The sequence below is a fragment of the Psittacula echo genome (genome assembly GCF_963264785.1).
Source record: "Psittacula echo genome assembly, chromosome: 1".
NCBI lineage: Eukaryota > Metazoa > Chordata > Aves > Psittaciformes > Psittacidae > Psittacula > Psittacula echo.
Window position 1 is genome coordinate 36076206 of NC_137735.1, and position 26908 is coordinate 36103113.

The 26908-nt window shown below is 40.1% G+C and overlaps 1 protein-coding gene across 1 annotated transcript in view; it reads right to left on the reverse strand.

Moving 5' to 3' along the window:
• Nucleotides 1-26908, reverse strand: part of WWC2 (WW and C2 domain containing 2) — a gene marked incomplete at both ends in the record, with an annotated part of 99333 nt that overhangs the window by 4302 nt on the left and 68123 nt on the right. The window contains 12 exons of the mRNA XM_080629873.1: nucleotides 2758-3000; nucleotides 4038-4130; nucleotides 6613-6777; nucleotides 8727-8919; nucleotides 9902-10020; nucleotides 10311-10475; nucleotides 12145-12337; nucleotides 16056-16142; nucleotides 16227-16307; nucleotides 18844-18967; nucleotides 22450-23063; nucleotides 25165-25254. Coding sequence (XP_080485999.1) covers nucleotides 2758-3000; nucleotides 4038-4130; nucleotides 6613-6777; nucleotides 8727-8919; nucleotides 9902-10020; nucleotides 10311-10475; nucleotides 12145-12337; nucleotides 16056-16142; nucleotides 16227-16307; nucleotides 18844-18967; nucleotides 22450-23063; nucleotides 25165-25254 — 2167 coding nt within the window. The remainder of the gene's footprint in view (nucleotides 1-2757; nucleotides 3001-4037; nucleotides 4131-6612; nucleotides 6778-8726; nucleotides 8920-9901; nucleotides 10021-10310; nucleotides 10476-12144; nucleotides 12338-16055; nucleotides 16143-16226; nucleotides 16308-18843; nucleotides 18968-22449; nucleotides 23064-25164; nucleotides 25255-26908) is intronic.

The following is a 26908-nucleotide window of genomic DNA, read 5'->3' on the forward strand; positions in this document are numbered from 1 at the left end:
AAGTGCAGATGCAGAGATTCCTAAGAGCGCGATAACAAAGAAGAACCACTATCACAATTACTTAGGTGAAATAAAGTGAAATGCTAATTCCTGTCTTGTTCTTCAATGGTTTTTGTATAGAAGAAAGAAAGTGAATTTAAAGAAAAACTGCTAACTGTGCTGAACACCAAAACAATGGAACAGGGACATATCTGTGGTATTAATGACTTAATTGCAGACCACCTCTACATAGAAGATGTACTGAAAAGAAATGAAGACATTTACAGATAGTTACAGGAATCCATTTTGGGCATACACAAAGAGGAAGTCCTTCACAGGACACTAGGTGTCTGAAAACTTACTTGTACGAGGATTTAAGCCTCAAACTTTGAAATACTGTGTGATTTCTCACAAAAATGCAATCTAAACAAGAGAAAATGCTTCTGGTGCATAGAATTACCTACTGTTTTCTGATCTGCAGGTACTGGTGAGCTTTACATACTTGTACTTAGGAAGGTGTGGTAGGAAGGTATGGAGTCTGTGTATTTGGCTTCAAGCAGAGTAACTACATGCTAGCAGGCAGCCACTGATTTTCAACGTCCCCTACATCTGCGGTTTCATTTTTCACTCGAGACTCAATTTCTCTGGCACTTCCAGCTGCTGCATTAGTCTGCACCATTATAATACCTGCAGGATCTAAAAAATAATCTATGACAATGTTCTCTAGGCTGCTGTGTTTCACTAACCCAAGAGGAAACTGACAGCAGAGTACAGTATTCTCAGGGTTGTTTTGCTCCACAGGGGAAAGCTGCAACAATTTTAATGGTAGAAATATTTCCAGAAACTTTGCAAGTGCTCTTCAAAGCGGTGGAGTGGCTGTGATCCTTGTTCTGACTTCTAAGAAGGACTTGAACGCTATGCTGCAGCCTGCATATATTTCAGCAATGTACATTATTACCCTTATTTCTTATCGCAGTGTGTGTCATGGTGGTGGTCACTGACACCAGAGGTATAAAATATGAGAAACCTATCTGCTGCCTTGAAAGAGCCAGCTGAAATAAGAAAGCACAAATCCAAAGGATTTATAATATTAAATGTTGCAGAGGCATACTCTGTTCTAGCGGGAATAGCTTTAGACTGGGAACAGTTTTAAATAAGCAATTAGAAATTACCATTTCTATCCTGCACCCAGCATTAGATATGAACTATGAATTTCTAAAATTTAGCTATCCTTTCATATAAAGCTACTACTATTTTTATGGGCTGCAACTTAGAAAGATCAAATTAATATAATGAATTCACACTGTCAAAACCTAGATTAATATTGTGTGATGTTTAAACATTGCACTGTCTTATCCCATTTTGCCCACAGGTTTCTCTCTTAATGCTCAACCTAAACTCTGCTAGTACTTTACAGCCATTTTAGAACTCCACTAGCTATAGCCAACAGCAGATACCAAGGAAAGAGAGATAAGAAGACAGAGAGAACAGAATAGGGCGTAAGCATAGAGCTGGGAGCACATATTGGGAAAAAGTTCTGTTTCCTAGGCTATCAGACAGTCAGACTTCTTGAAGTAGGTGATATCATTATGGTTAATGATCTCTGATGGATTTTTCCTCCATAAATTTATCAAACTGCTTTTCAAACCTCTACAAACTTGCAGCACTCAATGTTCCATGGAAAACATTTTTATAGTTTCTAAATGTTGTGCTATGGTTGCTTTCCTTTAACCTGCAACCTCTTCAATTCCCTACTTCCTGTATTATAAAGGACAATGATTAAGTGCTTTCCTTCACCTCATGCATTATTTTATAGACTTCAGTTGTAGCTACTTAGCCACTCCTAACAGAGAAGCTGTTTCCTCCTCTGACCATCCTTGTCAACCCCCTGCAGCCTTATTATCCAGTTTGAACTTATTATCCAGAACTGAACAACGTTTAAGTTACAGGCATAACACATATTTACATCACAAAACAATGCTTTGTTTTGTCCAACCTTTCTTTCCTCTCCTAACAACCTCACTAGGCCCATATTCCAGTGTGTGATCACCTTCGCAATTTTAAACCAACAAACAACCTTCCCACTTTTTAATACATCTTGTCAGAATTTTCCATGTTCCAGCTTGTCACTGTTGCCTCTCACTTGTTCTATCTTGTTTATTGTCTTTTATCCATAAGGGTATCCAATGACCTTACACAGTTTAGAGAAAGCGCATATATACTTGTATTGTTTTAGAGACCATCACATAGAGGATAGAATTTGGCTTTCCTCTGCCAAAACTAGAACAAGTATGTCCTGCATAAGGAAATAAGCCACAGTGGAAGAACTGCCTTTCCCACATATCCCTACCACTATAACTAATAGTCACTGCCTCTCTCAATTTCTGTACAGGCTGCAAATCACCTGATTCTGAAGGACAAAAACCATATGTGTGTCTGCAGAAGTACGACTGGCACATGAGAATTTGAAATTAACTTTTAAGTAAATGCTGGTTTACTACACCACTGCTATTATTCCAAATAATAGGGTTTCTACTCTGCATTGCCAAAGTATTTACAGAGTACTAAAAAACAAGTACATCAGACTCTAGGTTCAAATATTGCAGTATTAACCAATAAAGAAATAGTTTACACTATGCAATTCAGAAGTGTATTTAGTCAATTGTGAGCTTCTTTAAAAAGATCTTTAACACTATAAGCCAAATTCTTTAACAAATTTATAGAAAAGGCAGGGGCCTATGTGCATTCACTCACACAGTATCTGTATGCTGCTCATACCTGGTTTTCAGCCTGTTTCAAGAGTTTCTGGAATCGTTCATCCTCTAGCACACACAGGGGAAGATCTGTCTGTCCTCTGCCTTTCATTTCCTCAAGCTTTTGTTTAAGATCCCGCAAGGCCTGAAGCTCATCATTCAGTCGATTCTGTCTCGTGCGTGATGCCTGGAGGTCCAGCTCCAAGTCAAGGGAAGTGCGTACAGGGCACTCTTGCATAGCTCTTCGCATGATTGGTTGGCAAACAGGCTGAATCAGCTGGGAGACAGAACAATAAAAGTTATTATCTAGAGAGGCTGATGTAGGCTTTGACATGATACAGTCAGAAAAGCTCAAATATTTCTGTTTTTCTTTAGCAGAAAGCTGCTATGATGAGATCCAAGTCCAAAAATTCATTTATTCTGCAATTTTTCTTCAGGCACTAGCTAAAAATGAATGCAAAAGTTCCTCCAACCAGATGTACAATGATGTATTTTACAAGTTAAAACCAAAAAACCCATTCTGCTCCCCAGGACAGCACTATGCAGACTTCCCAAGAGATTTCAACCTCTGTATTTATTTTTATAAACATTTGCTTTTTCAGTGCCTAAGCAAACACATACTGTTACAAACGTTGTAAAAATACATTTCTTTAGCATATTTCACATTACTTACTATCTTTCAACAGTGACTTTTCGCACGAGAAGCCATCCCAGACTATTCAGTAGTTCTTTCTTTATGCCAAATGTAATCCTGCTACCTGGTAAAACCCTTCTCTGAAGTGTTTTTAAAGTTACAATCAAGATTAAAATAGAGCTCCTAACTTATGCAAGAATGAACTCCATGCAAGAGAAATACAACCTTGCTCTCTTGTTCTTCAATCATTTTGGTACTCAGTCTTGGAGAAGAGTAAATCCTCTTTAAAAGGGCACCTGAATCCTTGAAATTTTGACCAAAATTTGCTCAAGGTACATTTTGCTGGTGTTGAGTTTTGGTAGCACAAACCACCATGGGTCACTTTGGAGTAGTTGGGTTCCTTAAACCACATCCCTCTGACAGCAACAAGTATATGCCATGATGCTGAGCACCACTTCAGTCACAGCTAGAACATCAGCTTGGTTCATGGGGGAAGACATAAGCACTGAAACAACTGTGGTGAGATTTCAACCAGGAACTACATGACCACGTATAGTAAGTACTTGCATCGCTTTTGCCGAAATAAACAATATGCTTTATTTCAAGCCATGCGTTATTCCTTCTCTCCCCATACTTTGTTTTAAACCATGTCCAGGTAACGTAGCACGTACCCGCTTAACTCTTAGGCTCCGCCGTTCTGTGGCATTTCTCACAAAGAGAGACTTTTTGGCTAGTGTTGAGCTGTCACTGTCACTTCGATTCAGCTGTGAAAATGTACATAACAGAGATATAAAGCACATTCACATACATATACAGCTGTATGGATATAGACCATCAGAAAAACTTAGTGCTGATATACATGTAGATCATTCTTAGTATAAAGTAAAAATTTTTCAACTAGAATAAGCATCTCCTTTAAAATTCTATTCCTAAACCAAGACAACCAGTGATCTTACTGGATGAAGAGTAAGCAGACTCTTTAGGAATGCAAGGAAGACAACTATGGTTATTAAGTACTGTCAACTCACTGTCTGGATGCAGATTATATACGCTACGGATTTCATTTACCTGGGGCAGTCTTTTAACAAATCTACCACAGTGAAGGTAAATTACTGTGGACATGCATCTGTCCAAACAACTGTATTTTTGTAGTATTATTATTATTATTATTATTTGTATCAAGTTTATGGGTGCCTACAGCTTCCTTCAGAAGCACTTTCTGCTTCTCAAAAATATGCACCACAGCTCAGCAGTAGCTTCTTCACTATGGCATTAGTTCCACATATATCAATGCAGACTGACCATTAGATGCATCAAAATGCACACTGGTAACCTTCACAGAAAACAGAAGCATCTACCTGCAAGGTATTTATTTCACCTCTTCAGAACTGGACAGATAAAAGGAATCATTCTGGTAACGCTTCAATAACCAAAGCCAGAGCCCTAAACATGCTTACACTGGACTTGACTGGGAGTTGGGGGTGAGAAATACAACCTCTGGCAATACGAATACACTTCTCAAGAGACAAATCTGTCTTTTCACCATGGAGCCACTACTGGGAGCTTACCCCTGGATATGCACAGGTGCTGTCATCACTGATAGTCTTTAAGTACTTCTAAAGGGTGATTTTCAAAGGCACCAACAGACTTTGGGTCTGTCCTTCAGGGCTCAAAAATCTTTGAGTTTTCTGTAACATCACATGATAGTAGGTGCTTTCTTATACCTAGGCAACATCTTCTGAAGAGAGCAGCCGGCAGGTAGCCAGAGCGTATCCAAGAGGCACTTTCATGTAGGACAGCACCACCAAGCAAGGCTGGATGTGCCTGTGGTGCAAGCTGGGGACTAGAACTAGGAAAACCCATGCTAATCAGCCCTCTCTGCGGACTCGGGTGCAGCTACAGTGCCACTCTTGAGCCCCAACAGTGGACTACAAGTATTTCTGAAACCGCAAAAGATTTATCTCTGTAAACATGTACTTTCCCTAGAGTGCTTTGCTTCCAGGCAATACTGTACACAATGAGAAGAGAATGTTTTACTAAGGTAAGTTTTTCAGACTCCGGCTTCTGGCAGCAATGTTCAAAGCTACAAAACCCCAGTACTTTGCTAAATGCAAAAATGTCCAGAGCTTATACTATCAGAACAACTAGTGTTACTTCCTGTCAAAGACCTCCATAGGCAGCAAGGTAAGGCTGTAATTTTTTGCCAGTACAACCAATTTCCAGTGTATGGAGATGAAGATGAAGCCTATGTTCTGAATTCAGCCAGTAACCTACCCAAATTATGTAAAGACTGTTACTAAACAATCTGCAGTGCTTCATTCTGGAGGGTATATGGAATAGTTATGTAAGTGTGTAAATACTGACCATAGATTTTACTCTACTTTTTAGGCCAATATGAATCACAGAGAAGCAATCAACTTTAATATTCCCAAATGATTAAGGCAACCACCTCTAACTGAGCTGGAAAAGAATTAAAGTGTAAGTATTTTCAAATAGTTATACTTGTGTAAGTAACCTGCAGAAACTATAGATCAAATTAAACTGCCTTTTCTAGGGTGTCTGTAATTAAAATCTATAGAGCTGGGAATCCATGCTTAAATCTTTAAACACATGATTTTCACAGTTAGTTTAGCAGCAACAAGGCTGACAATTTAATCTTTTTCCACACTACCACAGATCCAGAGACTGGAAAACTTTGCTGCCGAAGCCACATTTAAAACTCGCCCCTAGGCAGCGCTCACACATCTTTCAAAGATGTAATTAGAGCAGGATTTAGGCTGCCCAGGTTTAAAACCAGTTGAGATACAAAGTGAGATTTAAATTGATGACAGAGCTCTTTCCACACTGTTACCCTTAAATGGTTATTAAAATATGGTAATGCATCGGCAGTTTACAGCGAACTCTATTCTGTGTTTTAACAAATTATTTTGCTGTGAGAGAGCTGTAGCTGCTGACGCACAGGGAAATACAGTTTTTGCAGATAGCCAGCACAGGCATCTGTGTTACTTCTCTCCAATAAATGTGGTTTTGCCCTAGTAAAGTTGTTTTGCAAGAGTATGCAACTGATGAAAGTCAATTCTAGTATGCATCAGGTCAGTTAGGGAAAGAAAGAATCTAGAGAAAGCACAGGCTTTGCCTCTTGCAGGGAAAATTGGTACATGACTCACTGTCATTAATGCATCATTCCCAAGAAGTTAAATGACTCTTCAGTTAATAGCTCCTCATCCCAAGTGTTTTTCCTCTTACCCTACAGATGTATTGGTTCCGCTCGCCTGGAGAGAAGGTTTGTGAGCGCACTATCATGCTGTTCCTGACAAAGGGATGCTGTCTTGAGCTCCAGCTGGCTCTGTCCTTGGGTCGGACTGTTGTGTTCTCGTTAACAGATTCCTCAGTGTTAGTCTCTTTATCAACCTATGAAAAGAAATTTAGTTTATAAGAACTACTATATACAGACACATGCCACCACATAGTTTTTTTGCCTTTGGATTTTACAAGCGTCCTTTTTACCTTGCAGTGGATGGAAAAAGGCCATCAGAAAAAGTATCTTGCACATACAGAGAAGCTATGCTAAGAAACACAATATTCCCAAACTTAACAGTGTGTGGAGAGAGTGTTGGAAGGTGCTCTTTGTATTCAGTAAAACGAAAGCTTTTGCAGAAAGGCCTGTGCTGCCCCGTGGACGGTCTGATGCAACCATGGTGCAACACGTGTTGTGCTTCACCATCTGCAGACATCATCATTATTGTTCTTCTTCTTATTATTTTTATGTATTTATTTTGTTCTGCATTTGCAGAACAGCAAGGTTCTGCCATGCCGGAGACAGTGCCTCTGCACACTGAAACGGGCAGCTGGTAAAGTTACATTGCCTAGCTTCTTTCAGACGTACTGTCCTATGTCCCCAAGCCCCAGCAGCAGGGCTGCTTTACTGTGATCTGCAGACCTGTGCCAGCCCTGTGAACCCAGGGAAAAGACGCTGCTAGCTGCTGTTCCCCAGAATGGCCTGCTGCCTGCAAAACATGCCACAGAGAGCCTCAGGTGGCCACATCTCTGCAGGTAGCACAGCCTGTGCTTACTTACAAGCGGCATTCCTCTTGACAGCCAAGACAGAACAAGCACTGGAGCAGCTGGCACATTGGCTGTCACTGATGTGTGCTGGGGCATTTTCTTCAGCTTGGGTAATTTAATGAGGGTCATGGTTTTCAATGCGCAGGTGATAAATACAATGACCCAAATAACACAAGTGCAATCCTGAGAGGATCTGGCACATGAAAACCTGTGCTGTGGCTGGCTTTACAATGAGGTCTGCTATGCCTTTCACTCACTGTCTGGGTTTGTCCAGCCCGGGCTTAGCAATACACTTGTGTGCGTGCCTAACCTTCAGATGTTGTCCTTGATGTCTACCCCTTGCCGATTCAGGGCTTTGATCTGTATTTGCTTGCTACGCAGCAGACTGTCAGTCCCTTTGTAGCATGGCCGTAGCTCATTTGGCATCTTGACACATTAACTGGAAGTTAATTATCATTTCCAGCAAGTCCATTGAGGTGCTGAACTTATGTATTGTCACAAACCTGAAGGAATGAGATATCATTCTTTACCTTTTTACCTTTGCTATTTTACAGAACCTGTGGGTTTAACATATGCAACCATTAAGATGCAGAAAGTTGTTCTAAAATTTTTATTTCTAGAGTATGAGCCACCATGCTAGGGATATGTTTACTAAAAATTTACTAGAAGTATTTTCAGAAAGGTGGAATATAATTTAAAGTGAACAGTTAACAACGTCTCATTGCATGTTCTTGTTATATACAGCATGTGGGTAGTTCAATAGTATACACATTTTGGAATTTTCTGTTCATTAATCTTTCTTCCTCTTGTCTGCTAAGCCAGTTTTTGTATTTCACATCCTAAAATAAAGGGAAGAAATCAGGGAATCCCATCATCCTCACTGGCTTAGAGATCCTGACCCCTGCTCTGCCTTTTCCCCATTTATCAAATGAATCAGAAAAGAAAAAAAGGAAACAATGAAACAGATGTGCAGAAATAGCTTAAATATGCACAAGTTGCAGCTACTGAACTACATGTGTATTTGGAATATTCTCCCTATGCAACAAAAAACATACACATTTTTAGCTAATTGGCTTTGATGTCCTGCCTAACATGTCCGTTAAATGTCCTCCTTCATAGCTCAGACAAATGTGACCACACTGATTTCATTCGAAGTATATACTGACCAAGTGCTACAGCAAAGGCCGCATCGAATTGTAAATGCTCAGATGCAGCAGACTTCTACATTAACTGCTCAGAAATAGATCTCCAGACACAGCAAGCTATCGTAGGAATGCGTATTTTAAGATATTCACCAGTGTTAGTGTTGCAGCGGCTTGCTGGCTTTCATGGGCCTCATCACTGTTCTCTCTGTCCTTGTCTTCATTTGTTTCTGGTGCATCAGTGAGTAACCCCATGCCATCAGAACAGCTGCCTTCTACTGCCAGCTTAATGCCATCTTCCTCTTCATCCATGATTTCACGAGAGGCTTCTGCAAGCATTTCTAACCTGTATGGACAGAAATAGCCCAGGCTTACTCTCAAAGTGAAAAAGCCAACCAGAGAAATAAATGAGAAGGCCTTGGCCTTCACCCACATATAATGTACATATTTTCCTGACAGGGAAAACAAAAGTATCACCCAAATGCTTCCATTAAGTTCATCTAAAGGCACATTTCATTATATGCTCCAGTAAACCCCAGCAAGCTCTACTACAGTTCACCTTCGAGATCATTACGACAACACTGCATGACATTCAATGGCTGTTATGTTGATACCTCTGAAGGACTCTGGTTGCAATAAATTCATAAAACAAATGTGCAAGTCTCTCTTTCCCCTGTAATAAAGCATGTTTATTTCTACACTGCAGCTAAGAAATTGCACAGGAACTCAACACAGCAATTTCAAAAGAAATCTGTTTCTGTGGAAAGCTCACATGGTCTTCAAAAACAAGACCATCAGTGGAAGCACATACACATTGACTCTGTTAGATAGCAGCTCTTGTTTCAAATCTTAGTTGCTTATTAACATTGATGAAACTAGTATTTGATATAAGACATTATAGTGGCTTAGACTCCCTGGGTGGCTTCACAGGAAGATGGTACGTGGAATGGAGGAGCACCAGCACTAGGAGTTATCAGAGCAGCCAAGATACAGTAAACCTGAAAGAAGGTGAATGAATTGGCCACACAACAGAACAAGACTGGTGGTGAGGCACTGGCACAGGTTGCCCAGAGAAGCTGTGGCTGCCCCATCCCTGGCAGTGTTCAAGGCCAGGTTGCATGGGGCTTTGAGCAACCTGGTCTAGTGGAAGGTGTCCCTGCCCATGGCAGGGGGTTGTACTAGACAATCTTTAAAGGTCCCTTCCAACCCAAACCATTCTATAAGTCTACGATCTCCTGCAAAAGTACAGCCCTTTCATTTGTCTAAGAATAGGAGGAATGTGTGAAATCATTCAGGCATGAACAGTGAGGGAGGAAAGGTGGCTTTACCAATCTTCTTCAGAGCCCCTTTGCTCCTGTTCCTCCTCCTCATCATCATCTTCAGCCAGCTCTTGTTCTACTGCTTCCAGCTCAGCAGATGTCCTCTCCAGCAGAGCTGACACAGCATCCTGCTCACAAAGAATGAGAAGATGAAACCAGAATTATGTGATACATAAGTAAAAAACCTGACAATCCTTGCAAGAGCTGCATTACTCTGCTGCTCCCTGACACCAGCAAACACATGACTTGGATCACAAGCATGTGGGTACTGAAGTGTCAGCATGCAGCATGTAAACTGGTTGTTTTTATATTGACTAAATCTCAATCAAAAATAGACTGTTTGTAAAATGATAAAGCAATCAAATATGCTCCTGTCCCGTTTTAATGTCACATCTCCCTTTCCCAACACAGTGCTCACCAAGTCCAATGAGTCCAATGACTGCTTGCTTAACAGAAACATGGAGTCTTCATTTTGTTCCCCGGGTTTTTTACCAGGAATTTGCTTGCACGGCAATAGGTTGTACCACAGAGTACAAGTCTCATCAGAAAATGATAAATCTGCCAGACTGATCAGAGTCTCAGCCTGCACAAAAGAAGAAAGTGGAAGAAAATCATTTACATTTGTTTTATTTCCTGCAAAACAGCTGAAAATAAATTCTGCAGTACTTGTCATGTAAAATAGGCTGCACCAATTTGACATGAATCTTCATTCCCTCTTTAATGGTAAAATTTTCTATTTCCGTCCACTTCTAGTTAAAATAAACAAATAGAAGTATGCAGAGAGGTCCTTCATATCTTCTATTCTGCCATCTTTTATTTCAGTGTGCAGAACATCTCCTTCTTTGTGCACAAACCCCTCTGTATCACTGTAAGGCACACGTCTGCTTTCTACAGCATTCAATAATGAAAAACGGTCAATGAAACCCGGAGCATCAACTCACAGAGCAGCAAGTTTCAGTCAATTTTTCAGTTGTTCTACCACAAAATTCATCAATACAGCAAACAATAACGGGTGACCTTGTTTGCTCCAACCAGTGAGGAAGCAGATGAAAAGACAGTAAAAGGGATTAAGAAACCCTTTCATTCGGACAAGCACTGACATCCACTGAGCTGGCACTCTGGAAAACTTATGAAGTCCTTGTGTTTGGGCTGTGCCCTGGAGATTACAATTCTCTGTTCCTTGGCAGCGCAAATCATCTTCAGAGCTGCTAGGCTGCATATACAGCTCTTGCCAAGACTCTTGTCTTGCTGCCCAGGGCTTTCTGCTGGGGCGGGTGGTACTCCCAACTCTTTAATTTGACCTTGTGATTAACCCTTATGTCTTTCACAGTTTTTTGTTATTGGTGGTGGTTTTTTCCTTCACCTCTGTATCCTGCATTCTGTTGCATATTTGTTCTGCTGCCGTTCCCTTACTTAAAGGAAAAACCTCTTACACACTGAAAAAGGCCAACAGATTCCCCATGAATTCAGTTAACTTCTACATTTTTGGAAGTGAAAGGCTGTTCTGAGTAGTCAGCGCTGAGGTACCCCACCACACTCTGCATCTCTTCAGGCTGTTGTAACTAAAAATCTCACTGTGTTACAAAGTCAGGCTCATGGTAAAAAACTCAACTGAGTTGTACCAGACCACGCAGAAGCAATCTGAAAGTAAATGAAGCATCACTAACTAGCTGATGACCACAATTAATAACAGTATTTTAGAAGTGCCAGTTCCTAACAGGCTGATCTATGAATGTCATGCACCTTTTTATTATTTCTATACATCATAAAAACTAAAAAAGTGGACATCATATAATTTACAAAAATGTGCAAAAATGTAGTTTGAGTTTGTTCTGACAAGCTGTGATAATGAGGGTTTGCTTTCTTTTTTGGACATACTGTGGCTCTTTTTCAACTTCTACTTTAGATTCTAGTGTTAGAGTAATGTTGCAATGAAGTTTATGAGATATTTTATGTACAAACACCTAAGATGGTATTAATCTGTAATTAAAGGGCTAAGGTGTTTTTTTATTTCACCTTTGTATCCTGCAGCATTAGAACTATCAAAATATCTCCAAAATATTCCATCCAGGATTCTGTATCAGGAATTTTAGAGAAAGGCAGTATTTTAAGTACTATAGTAACAACCAGATTTTGCTTCAGAGTTTATCTCCATGTACTGTGAAATTTTTGCAGCCTTAACCATCAAAATAAGAGGGGACACTATAAACAAATGCATGCAAAGAAACAAAGGCAGAAATAAAGCTGCATACCAAGCATTCTTCCCGATGACTTCGACTGACCGCACAAACATCTACTCTCAGCGTCTTCTGTAGCAGTGTGACTTGGGAAATGGCTACTCTGAATATCTCGTTGAGTAAAATGGTTTCCATGGCAGGATGAACTTTCGTGCGGAACAGGCAGCTGATATCAGTTGAGGATGGAAGCACTGCTACCCTAATATACCTGCCAGAGACAAAACTCAGTCTTTACTTGTACATAAACCAGCACTTGCTGGTAATGCATGACAGAAGTTGACCCCATCAACTAAAGGACTGAATACCAAGAAAATGAAACAGCAACAAATCAGAGGTGCAATGGAAAAAGGCGAAAAAGAGGAGTGAGAAATTCTTCCTGCCCCTCGCAGAAACATTTACCAAAAAGGACGTTCGGTGCCTGGTAAGGTAGTAGGCAAGAGAGGCAGCTATTTCTGCCTCTATCCAAATTTATCTTCTGGTTCAGTACTGTGAACACTGAAGATCATGTCCCAGACGGGAGGAAATATGATCTTAATGTTAATTAAAAACATGAGAAAAATTTGGGTGGATGTAAACTTAAACTCTTAGACTGATGTGAGCAGCACTGAAAAGCAGTAATGTCTTATAATCTTTTAAAGAAACAAACAAACCAAAAGCTCCAGAGAAACCAGAAAACTAAGGAAAATGAGGAAGAAAATAGCTAGTGCCACAGCTGCTTAAGATCAATTCATAATGTATTAAGTGAGACATGGAAGAATGCATCTTGCAAGGCTAAGTTTAAGCACAGGGAGTAACTTGAAGTTGTTACGTGACTGCATTCTTTTTATGTAACAAACATGAATGGATGTTATGTGGGTAAAGGTAATACTAGCTAACCTCCAGGTCTCACTTTAATAGCAGCTTGATAAAGACATTTTTAATGCAATTTGTACATGTTATTTACCTATTGCACAGCTCCTCATACACATGAATGAGCATAGTAATTGTTTTACATCTTTTCTGTGCCTATGCATTAAGTCCATTTCTGGTACTAGCTTTAAATAATTGACATTCATTGCAGAACAGAAAACAGTGAAGCTAGCTAAAAGCAAGAAGGAAAAGCACGCCAAGTAAGATCATTCTGGAAAAAACTTTTCACCCCAGACTTATAGTACTATTACTGTATTTTCTGGTAATGACTTTGCATATATTGTTGTTGTTATTAAAGATTTAAGTTTTACATTAATTAAACCAAAAGAAATCAGGTCTGTGAGAAATTTGGGTTTGTTCTTTGAACGTGCGCATAGCCTGAGCTCCCCAGTTATGCCAAGCTTCTTAGGATAAAGGCTATGACTGAAGTTGTCTGGCACGTATAGACTGGAGAGCAGGTATTCAACATTTTGACAAACCAATCCTGAAGTTAAGTGTTAGTGTAATGCAATTCCCATAATGCTGCTGCTGTATTCACATAAATGTAGGTGAGCAATTTGCATGGTCTACTGAAAACAGCCATTTTAATAGATTAAGCAATTAGGAAACATTTAGAAAAGAGGTGGGAACAGAAGATAAACTATATTAAAAGTATGTTTAAAAGGTGGTTCATTAGAGCTCTCTTTTAACAATTATCAGCCAGCTTATTTGCACCAGGCCAGCAAGAGGGGTAAACAGAGAAGTAAAAGATAAATTGCTCACTGACTTTGTTTTACAAGAGTGCTTACTTTCATTTCAATTAAATAAGGTGAAGAGTCAACCAATGCCTCAGATTTTATTGTGACAAACCTATGACTTCCCAACTGAGGAAAATATTATCCTGATACAAGTAATAACGAGTATTTGTCTAGGCTCTACCTACTTCAAAAATGAACAGCTCTTATAAACAGTGTGGAAATAGGTATCAGTTAAGACCTCACATCAAATCTACTCCTCTGTCTGTAATGGTTCAATAATGTACTAATCTGTCCAATTTGATGTTCTAGAAAACGCAGTTATAACACAGCATCATTTTCCAGGACCAATTTTTATCATTGTACATATCTGTACTATACACATGTATCTATATCTATATATATATGCACACATATATCTGGAGACCATGGCAAATGACAGAAAAACTGCTATTTGCAAGGTCTTTCCCTTACCCTGTCCTTTCTTCCTCCTTGTTGTCCTGGGTTCAGCAGTAGCAGTCATTTTTTCTCCTTCTTAGTAGCTGGTGCAGTGCTGTGTTTTTGACTTTCAGCCTGGAAACAGCGCTGGTAACACCGATGTTTTTAGTTACTGCTCAAATGTTTAGTCTGACCAAGGACTTTGTGAGTCTCATGCTCTTCAGGGAGGAGGGGAAGCCGGGAGGAAGCAGGGACAGGACACCTGACCCAAACTAGCCAAAGAGGTATTCCATACCACAGCACGTCATGCCCGGGATGTGAGTTACCCGGAAGGGCTGGTTCACTGCTTGGTCAGGCTGGGTGGTACTGTATTCTCTTCCCTTGTTATTTCCCTTATCATTATTATTATTGGTGGTAGCAGCAGTGATTTGTGTTATACCTTAGTTATTAAACTGTTCTTATCTCAACCCGTGGGAGTTATATTCTTTTGATTCTCCTCCCCGTCCCTCCGGGGGGTGGGGGTGTCTGTGGGTGTGTGTGGAGACTGTGTGGTTCTGATGTAAGGCCTGGGCTTAAACCACGACATTTGTTTTGTGCAGCTTCAGTTTTATTAAATCTTATTAGCAGGAGAAGGTCTGGATTCCTGCACTGAAGACAACTGCCTACTAATTACAGCTTCAGAAAAAGAAGCCTAGTACAGCCTAACTTTATCTTACTGAATATTTTGTTGACATTCTTTTTATATTCTATATAATCTACTTTTCATCTCAGAAGAATGAATTGATGCAGCTATAGTTTTTCTATATTCTTCTGCTAAATGCTAGTGGACTTGGAAGGTGAGCAGGGGAAAGATGGAGGTCAGAGAAGGAAGGATGATCATAGACACCACTTGTTATTAAGACCAAATAAAACCAAACAGAAAATCCAACAAGCCACTCAGGCCTGTATGCCTATACATCCTTTCAATATTCAGTGGCTTCCTCTTGATCTACCAACCAAATTCAAAATGATGTGGGACAGGAGGAAGGGAACCAGCAAGAAAACCTAATTTTGCAAGGATTGATTATGTTCCACTCTAACTTTATTTACCTTCTCAACAGTTTAAGCTAGCTTTCCACTCTGTAAAAAAACCTCACTGAAGTACAAGTGTTCCGAAGGAGCCAAGGCAAGCTGTACTTATTTCTACAGATGAGAGTGTTGGATTAGAATCTCAGCAGTAACATTTTCTTATGCAGGCATTTTTCTTCATTTCCTACATACGATTTCCTCTGCAATTATTCTAGAGCTTTCCTATTCAACGTAAGTTGAATAACACAGTATTTCCAGTTCAACACAGGAACTAACTCTTAACAGACCTCCAAGCTCCAGTCATGAAGGTTGGTGTATCTCAATGTGGCTGTGCTTGTCCATCTGTAATTTATTGAATTACTCCTTACCTTTAAAAGCTCACTTAAAAGACACATACTATTTTAACATCATTTTACATCAAAATTCCACATAAATGTAAAAAGACAACATTCTGAGCTGAAAGAACGGCCAAGTATCAAAGGAACATTCTTAGTAACAACAGAATAGCTGTTCGGCACTCACAAAGCTACAAAATGTTTTAAAACACTAAATGAAGCCTCACTAAAAAAAAAATCCTTTTTGTTTCACTTTAATGGAACGTGCAAATTTGCTGATAACTACTTCCTGCAGCACTGCTGGAATATTTAAAAGCTCAGTACTAACACAGTTAAAAAAGTTTTATATGTATTTTAGTGCTGTTAAGCAGTAAACCAATCAACTCCTTTGAAGCATTTGTACAATTCATTATTGCTACTGCACAGTGATTGTTTGACTTACACTTTAGAGCCAAGGGGGACAGAAAATGACAGAAGATTTCTGAGCCGTACGATGATTATCACAAAACTTGAATTGCTGTGGTCATATCTGTTGAAGAAAGGACAACATAAGGGAAGTTTACAAGTTGCATTCATGTACAAACAGAAATACTCCCTTTGCTTATTCACTTACCTGAGTCCTATTTGTACATGGGCAGCCTCTAGAGGTGTTGCATCATCTTCACTATATACAACATCCTCAGTTTCATTAGGTCTAGGCAAAGAGTCAAATACTCAGATTAAGGAAAACTATAGTTAACTTTCAGCAGTAATTATGGTATGCATACACAGAACACATACACATTCTCCTGAATAGGCTGATTTAATCACAGCATGCACTCCAAATAAGAATTTCAGAGCCTACACAATAGAAATACCTGCTTAGGGGACTGCAGCTGCCTGAACACTTTGACAACTCCAGTAATGAATCAGAAAAACCTTAGGCTGATTACTGAAGCAGGCCAAACTAACAGGCAAGAGAAAAACTCATGACATTTTCCTACTCACACTTCGTACTTCTTTATCTCCCTACTGAATACAAAATAGGAAATCAAGATCTGTAATAAACATCAGACCACACGTGAACTGAGTTTGAAATACTGTTTTGAAGAACATTCAAGGAACAGGAACTCTGTAAAATAAAGGGGTTTCTGTGCAAACAAGAAGCGCCTTTCCTCTGAGCCTGTTTTCAGAAGCATTCAAAGAACCAAAGGGATACAAGTCTTGCAGCTGAAGGGCAACTCTAGCATTCAATGGAATTACAGAGAATCCATGTGACAAAATAATTCCAGTCATTCTCTAGGAGGTTTGACTGAGGATGCAGTATTAATGTGTTTCACTGATTTTTTAAATGAGACTGTTGGGATCAATAAACAAGATGAAGATAGGACGTGTCAAGATAAGAAATGTGGAGAATGACACAAGCATCCCACAAGAAATGACAGCTTTATTTTAAGACTCTGCATCTAGAGGCTTCCTTTTTACTATTCATTTCCTGGCTGATGGCTTATTTGATACAGTGTGTTTATTTCATTCCCTGTCTTGAATTACTTAATACAAAGGACTGGTCTATACGGCAGAAATCACTGTAGTCCAACTTCTGGAACACAATGACAAATTATAAGTCATTTCATACACAGTGCTCACAAAAACACTTCTACTAAACATAAGCAACTCACACAGAGGCACTCATTACCTCTTCACTGCTTCCTACTCAGCAATAATTAAGAATATCCACACCTGGAGCTATCATGGAATATCTACAGTCTGTATATCTTAGCTTGCACAAATGGCAATAGCTTCCTTTTGTACACAGGCTTAGGGAACGCAACTGTCTTCTTTCATCTTTTCCTACAACAACAGAAAGATAACAGGAATTTGTTCTGTTTTCCACCTATCCCACTACTTCCAGCTGTAGAGGACTTGCAAGACAAGAAGACCTGCTCCAGAGAACATCCACAGCTTTGGTCCAATGTCTGTTCATTTCTATCCACTGTAACTGAAGCAGACAGTCTGTTTTGATCACAGTGGCTCAGAATCGAAACAAAATGGAAAGACAACAATGGTTACTTGGTTACTGAACCAAAACACACAGCCACAGCCACTCTTTCAAGTGAAGGCTGAGTTTTTAATAGATGGGCGCTTATTTCAGCCCAAGAAGTTGCATTAGGTCTAAATGAAGAGATGGAAAAAACTAATGTTAGGATTTCAGAGTTCTGGGTGAAATATGGGTTTCATGACCTAAGGTGAGATTGAATGGGCACTGCAATAGCTCAGGAGAAATCCTTTTTGTATTTCAGCTTTTTATTTGGTCTCATCTATTTTTATTACCTTTTAATTTGTGAAAGATTTGACAAGTAAAAGTAATTTTATCAGAGGCCAATAAAACCCATTTATGATACCAAAATGCACCTTTGTCTGTCCTAATAGAAAAGCATTTAGCCTGGCAACAGAAGACATTATCTGTGTCTTTGTAACCATCCTGCTAAAACATCTCTCTGAACTTGAAAAGGACAAAACATTCTTAATGTCAAGGACTTGCTGAAGTTGAGGTGAAAAATAAAGATTCTGGTTTCTCTCATAGTTCTCTCATACATCTTCCCTTATGCAGTCTAAAGTTCATTGTTCTCACTGCTATAAACCAGACAATACTATATAAGCTAGTATGAAGAATCCTGTAGAAGTTATGTATTGTCAAAAAGCAACAACAGCAAATACATTTCTTATACCCTGTTTACCACGGTGAAGCATAAACATTAAACCTCAACCCAAATTATTTTTGTATCTACAACTGATAATTTTTTTATCTTTCTTATATCTTCTTTTTTAAAAAAGAAATTTTTCAAGCAAAATCCTATGCAATCTTAAGGTTGTATCTAAACAAAACAGTGAGTAACAAGAATCACTCTGAGTGAAGTCAACGCAGCTACATGGCAGAACCTATATTGTTTGAATTCAGCTTTTCTCCTAGGAAAACTTCTAGCAAGAAAAAAGCCTGAAGATCAGAAGGTAGCTTATTAACACTGCTCAAAAAAGTTCTACAAGCACTCTAATGCAAGTTTATTAGCTTAAAAACCCTCAATGAAACCTCAGTTTGGAAAATGTGCCCTTTTTTCAATATGAAATTACAAAATATTTACAAAAAAGACACAACCAATAACCTACTTATATAAATACTTATGGTATTATATAACTGCTTATAGGCGCATTTAAATTTTTGGTGGAAAGACTTGCATTATTCTCAAACCTACTGTTTTACAGAAGCCTCATATACACCGCTATCTCCAGCTACAGACTCATCGGACACGGCAGCAGATACACAAGCTGTTTTCTCCTCGAGCAGGTTGCTAGCTGTTCTTCTCGGTAAGTCAACACCTGCAGAAAGAAAGAAGAATGAAAACTAGTCCAAGAGATTAATAGTCAGAAAGAGCAAAGTGCATTGCTTAGAAAGTTGTGAAGTTGAAAGCAGTGACCCTTAACTGAGTATCACAGAGCAGTTTTGTTCCACATCATTAAACATTCCGAGACTGTAGTGCTCTTACCAGATATTCTGGCTAGGGATATAACCAAACTGATGAACTTGAAAATGTACAGCTATTATTCTTTCCCAGAGATACAGGCTTCTATCATCATCCATATCTGTTGAGCTAGTTATTACCCTTCATTATCTTCATTGTTAACCCTCATTATCTTGATCTTTAAACCTGCATCTGCTGTGTTCACAATCTGCACTGTATTAATACTTTGGCTACAGGCAAAGTGCTTGCCTACGGTTTATTAAAGATTTAGAAGTCAGAGAGACACCCTCTCCCCAGTGATACAACTGCTAGAAATGAAAAATCCCCTCTGGTTTACTATCATCAAAAACTTTTTATGCTACAGTCTCTTTACTATCAACTACTACTTAGCTTTAATCTTCAACTCGCATTCATATGCTGGTGTCATGCAGTGAAGCAGCCGCATTCATGGAAAGCCACGTTCTGCAGCACAGTGAACCGAAGGCCTATGCAGTACTTTCATCTGCCAAGGGGTGAGGATATTGGTATGCATTATCATCCCCACCTGAATCATGACTTCACATCTTGTTAAGATGTTTAAAATTTACAGCTTCAGATTAGATGATTGATTACTGCATTTCTGCTTTTATTTATGGCAGTGAGAATGCTTTTTCCTTGATGATGAAGTGCTCTTTTTCTTTCCCCCCACCACGTGAGGGGTGAAGGTGATGACATGATTTATTGATTACCCTTAGGAATTACCACAGAAGCCTGAATTGACTTTGACAATGACAGAGACCGACTGGAAGAACTACATGATATTCCAACTTGGTTTCTGACAGCAGGGGCATGTGGAAAGGAGTGAATATCTGTAGAGTTCACCTGTGCAGAAAATTCAGAGACAGAAGCAGGTGAGCACTGCACCTGAAGAGCCTATGCAGATTACTACATGAAAATGCTAGCTATACTGCCTTCAGGTGTGCCTGTCTACCTGCAAGGGTAAAGTTCAGCAGTATTCAGATTTGTAGTCCTGTAAAACTTAAGTGTGTGGGCTGAAATTTTCCATGCAGATCTTATGCCTCTGGCTGAGTTTGTTAACACCTTCCCATTTGGCATCACAGCAGTTCCAAGAGTGAAACTGGAGCAGAAACACTGAAACAACCCCTAGTCTATGTCTAAGGTACTGAAGCCTCACCATGAGGCCCATTTTACTGTGGAAACTAGAGCTATTGAAGCATAATTAGTTAATATCTGGCTTTTCAAAATGTAAGTGCTTGTTTTGGCAGCCTTAATACAGATTTAGAGATAATTGTGTCATATATATAACCCCATATGAGGAAGTATCAGTATGATGAATCACAGGATGAATCTGTATTTTAAAACCATAACTACTTATAGACTTAAAAGACACACTGCTGCTATCCATAATGACAGGTCCTCAAATAAGCTCAAAAGCATTAGACATCCACATGATGCCTTTGAAATAAAAATTTAAAGAAATACATTTAAAAGAAATAATTCTGATTCTTCATAGCCTTATGTGATCCCAAATTCCAAGCCATCTTAAATGTAGTTTTCAAACTAGCTGAATTGCAGCTGATTGCAAAGACAGACCAGAATTTGTTGTTCTTTTGGAAAGGATATGCTGCTGAAATACGGGTAGGAGAAATTACTTTTTTCCCCCCATCTTTTATAATATAGCTCTAAAGCAAAGTTACGAGTGTGTGCCACTACACTGAAAAGACAAAGGACAAAATCGCCCCCACCCCTTCCATGTTTTCCCACTTTGCATTTCCCAGGTTCAGACAATTGGGACATCAGTCAATTTCTTTCTTCCCTTTCTGCACAGTTGAGCTGGGGCGGGGACAACAGGGGACACCCAGCTTGTACTATGTATACTGTTACATTTCTCTGGTGGTCCCACATTGCTCTGGTCCATACTGAAATTACTACAGTAACGCAGTAAGCTAACCTAATTGGCCAACAGATGTTACAACAATTCCATGACAGATATATATATATCAAATACATAAATATTTCTCATGAAAATTCATGTCTGTATCAGTATGTCCAGATACTTTTACTAAAAGCTGGCACAAGGGTTCAAGCTTGGCAACCAATCTGGACAACGCACTCCCTAGAGCTAGGCTGTATTTATTCCAAGAAATCCAAACTCCTTAGACTCTTCACTGTCAACTCCAGCCCAGAAACATAGAGCTGGGAATGCTAGGTGCTGATCAGGTTTCAAACAGGGTTGCCAGTGCTCAGCACTAGTGGAAATCTGGCTCCCTCAGCTCTTCCTTGGGAAAGCAGAGCCACTTCATAACATACACGCAGGAATGGTTTGCAACATACTTAAAGACAATGACACGATAAACGTGCAGAGAAAGCACCACATACTGTTAACCCTAACAGAAAGCAGCAAAGACTGAGGACAAACCATCAGTTCTTGACAACTGGGATTTCTGAAGTTCTAACTCTGCCAAAGGCTTTGAAAATATAGATGATTAAATATGTTGTACGACTTGTACTGCAGACTGGAAGTGAGATTCATTACAGCCATCTCGAAATTAACTAGTTACTAAGGATACCTCGGTAACTCACAGGGTCATTCATTCCATCTCGGTTAAAGGGAAGCATGTTTTAGGACGAGATGACATCCTTTTGGAAGTTACATGCAGACTGCAGGGGGAAGCCTACACTAGGCCTAGGAGCTCTGCTCTAACTCACATGGATAAAAAGCTAAAAGCTACGAAAGCCATGTTAAAAATGGGAAGAGTCTCACCATACAGGGCACGTGGTCGCTTGTTTTTCCTCAGCTCACAGCTCATAAAAAAAATGACCTGCAGATCTTTCAGTGACAGCAGGTTCAAATAACTAGATACACACACATAAAAATTCTAAGTCTTCGGTCCAGAAATCTTTTTCACAGAGGATGTAAGTTTGTAACTTCTTCAGTGAGAAAAAAAGCATCTGATTTCACATTACCAAAACCCAGCAGAGGGTATTTTTGCTCTAACCCCATTCGTCCTGACAATACCTAGGAACACCGTGCATCCTCTGTGTCTTCAAGATCCAGCTTCAGGGTTTTCTGCTATTTTTTCATGACAAGTCTGCAATACATGAACTTTCCTTCTGAGACAGCTACTGAAAAACGTAGAGGAATCAGACTGACTGTAGCAATCTGCACTCAAAGCTAGACATTATGAAGGTCCCTCAGAAATACTGACTGCCCACCATGGCAAATGTGTGCTAAAAAGACACTCTTCAGAGACATGAGGTACCTCCCCATTCAAGGACCAGCTGTTGTTTCAAAATTTTCATGTTACATATACGTTTGGCATTAAGCTTTTTTATTACCTGAACTTCCTTCATGTAGAGAAGGCAGAGGCTGCCTAATGCCTTCATTAAGGTCTTTATCATCTGTAGGAATCTGAGATCCCGATCTGACTTCAGAGTTCAGTAATATTTGGTTCTCACAGAGACTAATGCCTCCAAAATCACCCGAAAGGTCACAGTCTTCAAAGTCCGCAGTGAGGTGATGCAGAGGGTTATTTTGAGCTGACATGGAAAACGCAGCTTCTAAAACCAGTGGGGAGCCTGGAGGGGACAGGGAGGACAGTGAGGATCTGGAAGACAGCGATGTCACAGATTTGGGAGGTTCAATCAGTTTGGGATGGTCTGCAGCAGAAGGAGAGTCACTGTAACCCAGTCTCCCATGGGAACTGACCACTTCATTTTCATGAATAGTAGTGATAGGCCCCAAAGGAATATAACCGCTTTTTTCTTGCAATATGAAGTCAAGTTTATACTGATAGTCCAAATCTGTTATTTGATCGCCTTGGTTATAGTAGAGATCTGTGGAGCTGAGCGAGTTTAGTGACCCTCTGCTTGACGTGTTCAGAGATCCCCGGCTGGATGCCAGAGATCCCAAACTGCTCCCTGAAGACACAGACAACGTACTAGCTGAGAGGCTGTGAAGAAAGCACAAACATGGACACTGATGTTACTAACTCAACCAGCACAAAACGGAACAACGAGAGGTAACAATGACTGGAGATGCTGTATAACTGCTTACAACTGAATGCTGCTCGGGGTATTATGTTTTTTAAGCAGCCATACTTGGCTTAGATCAGTGTGCCCAACCTGCATGCTATTAGGGCAATTTGTCCAGCTTACAGCAAGTTGCCAAAGTCCCTTTTTCTCTGCAGAAGGCTGCAGATTTGACAAACTGGTCCAGCAGTAACCGCAGCCTTCTCAGCTGTTATATTCGTTCAAAGACCTGCTCAACTCCAGTGTGGGTGCTCACGGGGTCAATGTGGCAGGAAAGGGATCCCCAGGAAGGAGGTTATGGCAGCAAAGGAGTGCTGTCACTTCTAGAGCAATTTATGCAGCCTGCCCTCTGCCCAAGCACCTGAGAAAGGTGGCAGCTAAAAGGAGACAACTTACAGGAATACGCTTCACATATATAATACAACACACACTCTACATGTACAGCAAATACAACTACATAAGTGTGGCAAAGGCCATAGGCCATAACATGCAGTCTTCTCCTGTTAATAACAGAAAATAAGGAGCCTTGCCAGGCCAGAGAAACTGTGTGTGTCTGCATTGGCTCAGTAGGACTCTGCTGGGAAATAATGTCAGGAAAAATAATGCAAGGCAGCCCCTTCTAAACACTTAAAAGATGTTCACTGAACAGTAAGAGAGATAGCGACTTTAAATATTTTGCCTGTGGGCTAGAAAACAGCACAAAGAGACTCCCCAGAGTCCAAACAGGAGCACAAAATCCTTAAAAAAAAAAATTTAAAATACTCTTTCCATAGTCACCAATCAAAATGCAATTTATGGGCTCTGGCTGAGATGTTTGAAACAGCTAAGCCAGCCTAGATCCCAGGAATAGGATGGTACTGCTTATTGTGAGAGGACCTTTTCCTCTTAACACCCCATGTTGATTACTAAGAGAATGCATTAATTACTGCAGTGTCCGACTGGTGTATCCCACTGGGATGTGCAAGAAAATTCAGGGGGCCTACAAGGATGCTGGGGATGGACTCTTCATCAGGGACTGTAGTGACAGGACAAGGGGTAACGGGTTCAAACTTAAACAGGAGAAGTTTAGATTGGATATAAGGAAGAAATTCTTTACTGTGAGGGTGGTGAGGCACTGGAATGGGTTGCCCAGGGAGGTTGTGAATGCTCCATCCCTGGCAGTGCTCAAACCTGGGTTGGACAGAGCCTTGGGTGACATGGTTTAGTGTGAGGTGTCCCTGCCCATGGCAGGGGGGTTGGAACTAGATGATCTTAAGGTCCTTTCCAACCCTAACTATTCTATGATTCTATGATTTCCTAAATAAATATAATGGGCACATAGTTTGGTAGCCCAGGGTAACAGTTCAGAAGTGAGAGAAACTCTTCCCTTGGACTAGTTGTATACATCATTAAAGATTCCCATGAGAGCAATGAGTTTGAGTTCACAGTTGCTGTAACCAATCACATTTTTGTTATCATTATGAATTTCATAAACCCAAAGTCAGATTTTGAATCAATAACTGTCAGGGAAAAAAAAATCCTGCTGAGGATACATTTCTGCCTACAGAAAGTGTAAGTCGGTGTTGAAGAACAAAACCAGAATCAACTATTCACATATTTACATGCGTACATGTACTCATGAAGTCTCTTCAGTTATTACACAGAATAAAGGATACAGTTCTAATAATTGATTTTGGACAGAACTCTGAGAAACCATTTGGTCTCCTCAATGACAGAATTTTGAAGATACAACCAATTAGACAATTCCTGATTTATTTACACTGAAGCAAAATAACGTCTGCCTGCTTCATTATGGAGGCTGTGCAACAAATCCATTCACTCCAGTCTGGAGTGCTTACTGAAATTATAAAGGTACGTAAGGTCTGCATGGTGGCAAAATGCTTGAAGCTATTACATTTGCATTTTCTTGCTAAATTTTGTTCAGCCTCCAGCTAAGACAAAAACCTAGGAATGAAGTTGAGGCATCCAGGTCCACTAGATTGTTGCTCTAAACAGGTTTAACATTATGCAGTATGGGCTCACCTCCTAAGTTGTGAATGCAAATAGGTAGTTAACTTTGTAGTTTCTTCAAGTTTCTGTACCAGCTCTTTTCTTCTTTCCTCCAATTTCAATCTGGAAAGAGAATAAGCACAGGTAAGCATTGCAAAATAATCTGGAGGCTAAAATACTTTACAGATAAGACAGAAACAAAGTGAAGATCCCCCATGTTTTCATCTGGTTGCCAGCTACTAAAATTCAAGAGACTGTGTTATCTCCCAGTCCTGCTGTAAAACTCTAACCACTCCCGCAGAGTGACTTAACCTGCAGAATACTAAGCACTGTAACGAACCTGCTGAGTGTGCAAGCAAGCAGAGTGTTGGTACATTCACACTGTACCAAGGGGAATGCGCACCCAATAAAAGAGTAACAGATGAGCACTGGGAAAATAGCTGCAACTTCAGGAAAATAAGATCTGCACTAACAGAGTTTTAAAAGCCATGCTGTAGGCTGGCTCCTCACTTCATGCAGTTTCAGAAAAAAACCCAAAGTATTAGCCCTGATGATGCAAGAGCTTGAGGTAGCACTGCAGAAATTTACAAATAAAGCACTCTATTTGATTTCAGAGTCTTCAAATAGAGACAAAGCACAGTAAATCAAAGCAGCATTCAAGTACAAGGTTCTGAGATGATAAGACCACATCTCCAGGTGAGACGCCATATGCAGTACTGCATCCAGCTCTGGGGCCTCCAACACACGAGGTATGTGGAACTGCTCAAGTGAGTCCAGAGGAGGTCACGAAGATGATCAAGGGTCTGAAGCACCTCTGCTCTGGAGACAGGCTGAGAGAGTTGGGCTTGTTCAGCCTGGAGAAAAGGTGGCTCTTGGGAGACCTTACAGCAGCTTCCAGTACCTAAAGGGTACCTACAGGAAATCTGGAGAGGGACTTTATACAAGGGCCTGTAGTGACAGGACAAGGGGGAATGGCTTTAAACTGAAAAAGAAGAGATTTAGATTAGATATCAGAAAGAAATTCTTTACTGTGAGTGTGGTGAGGCACTGCAGCAGGTTGCCCAGAGAGGCTGTGGATGGCTCATCCCTGGCAGTGTTCAAGGCCAAGTAGGATGGGGCTCGGAGCAACTTGGTCTAGTGGAAGGTGTCCGTGACATGGTGGTGGGAGTTAGAACTAAATGATCTTTAAGTTCCCTTCCAACCCAAACCATTCTATCATTCATTCTATGATATAAGAGTACTTGGTACAGATTTCTACATCCCCAACAGCTTTGTCACCACCTCAGAGGCACACAGCATTGTGATGCTCAGTATCAAGGTTCACCTTTATAAAAAAGCAGTATTTACTGACCATTACCCAGGGCAGTTCTTAACCCACAAATGATGGAATCTCCCATTCCTTTTAGCTGGCTGCTAGCAGAAAGGATTCACTAACTTTTACAGTGTTTTTTTCTTTTTATAATTCCCTTTTATCACTCCATTTACAACACCAAATAAATTGCTTTCCCTCAGTGGATTCAGCTAAAACTCTGCTGTAGTTGTGGATTAGTACATTCTCCTCTAGCCCTTGCTCAGTCAACTGATACATGTCACGAGTTCTCAAGCAACTAATCTGAGAGCCAAGAAACTGTGTCCCCTCTTCAAAAAAAACCCAAGTTGCTGTCCATTCTTAGAAATCATTCCTTTGGCCTTCCTGCATCTCAAGGATGTGTAAATTAAAATTCAGATACACAGAACGCTTCAAAGAACAAAACCCCAAAATCAACCATTGCTTTCT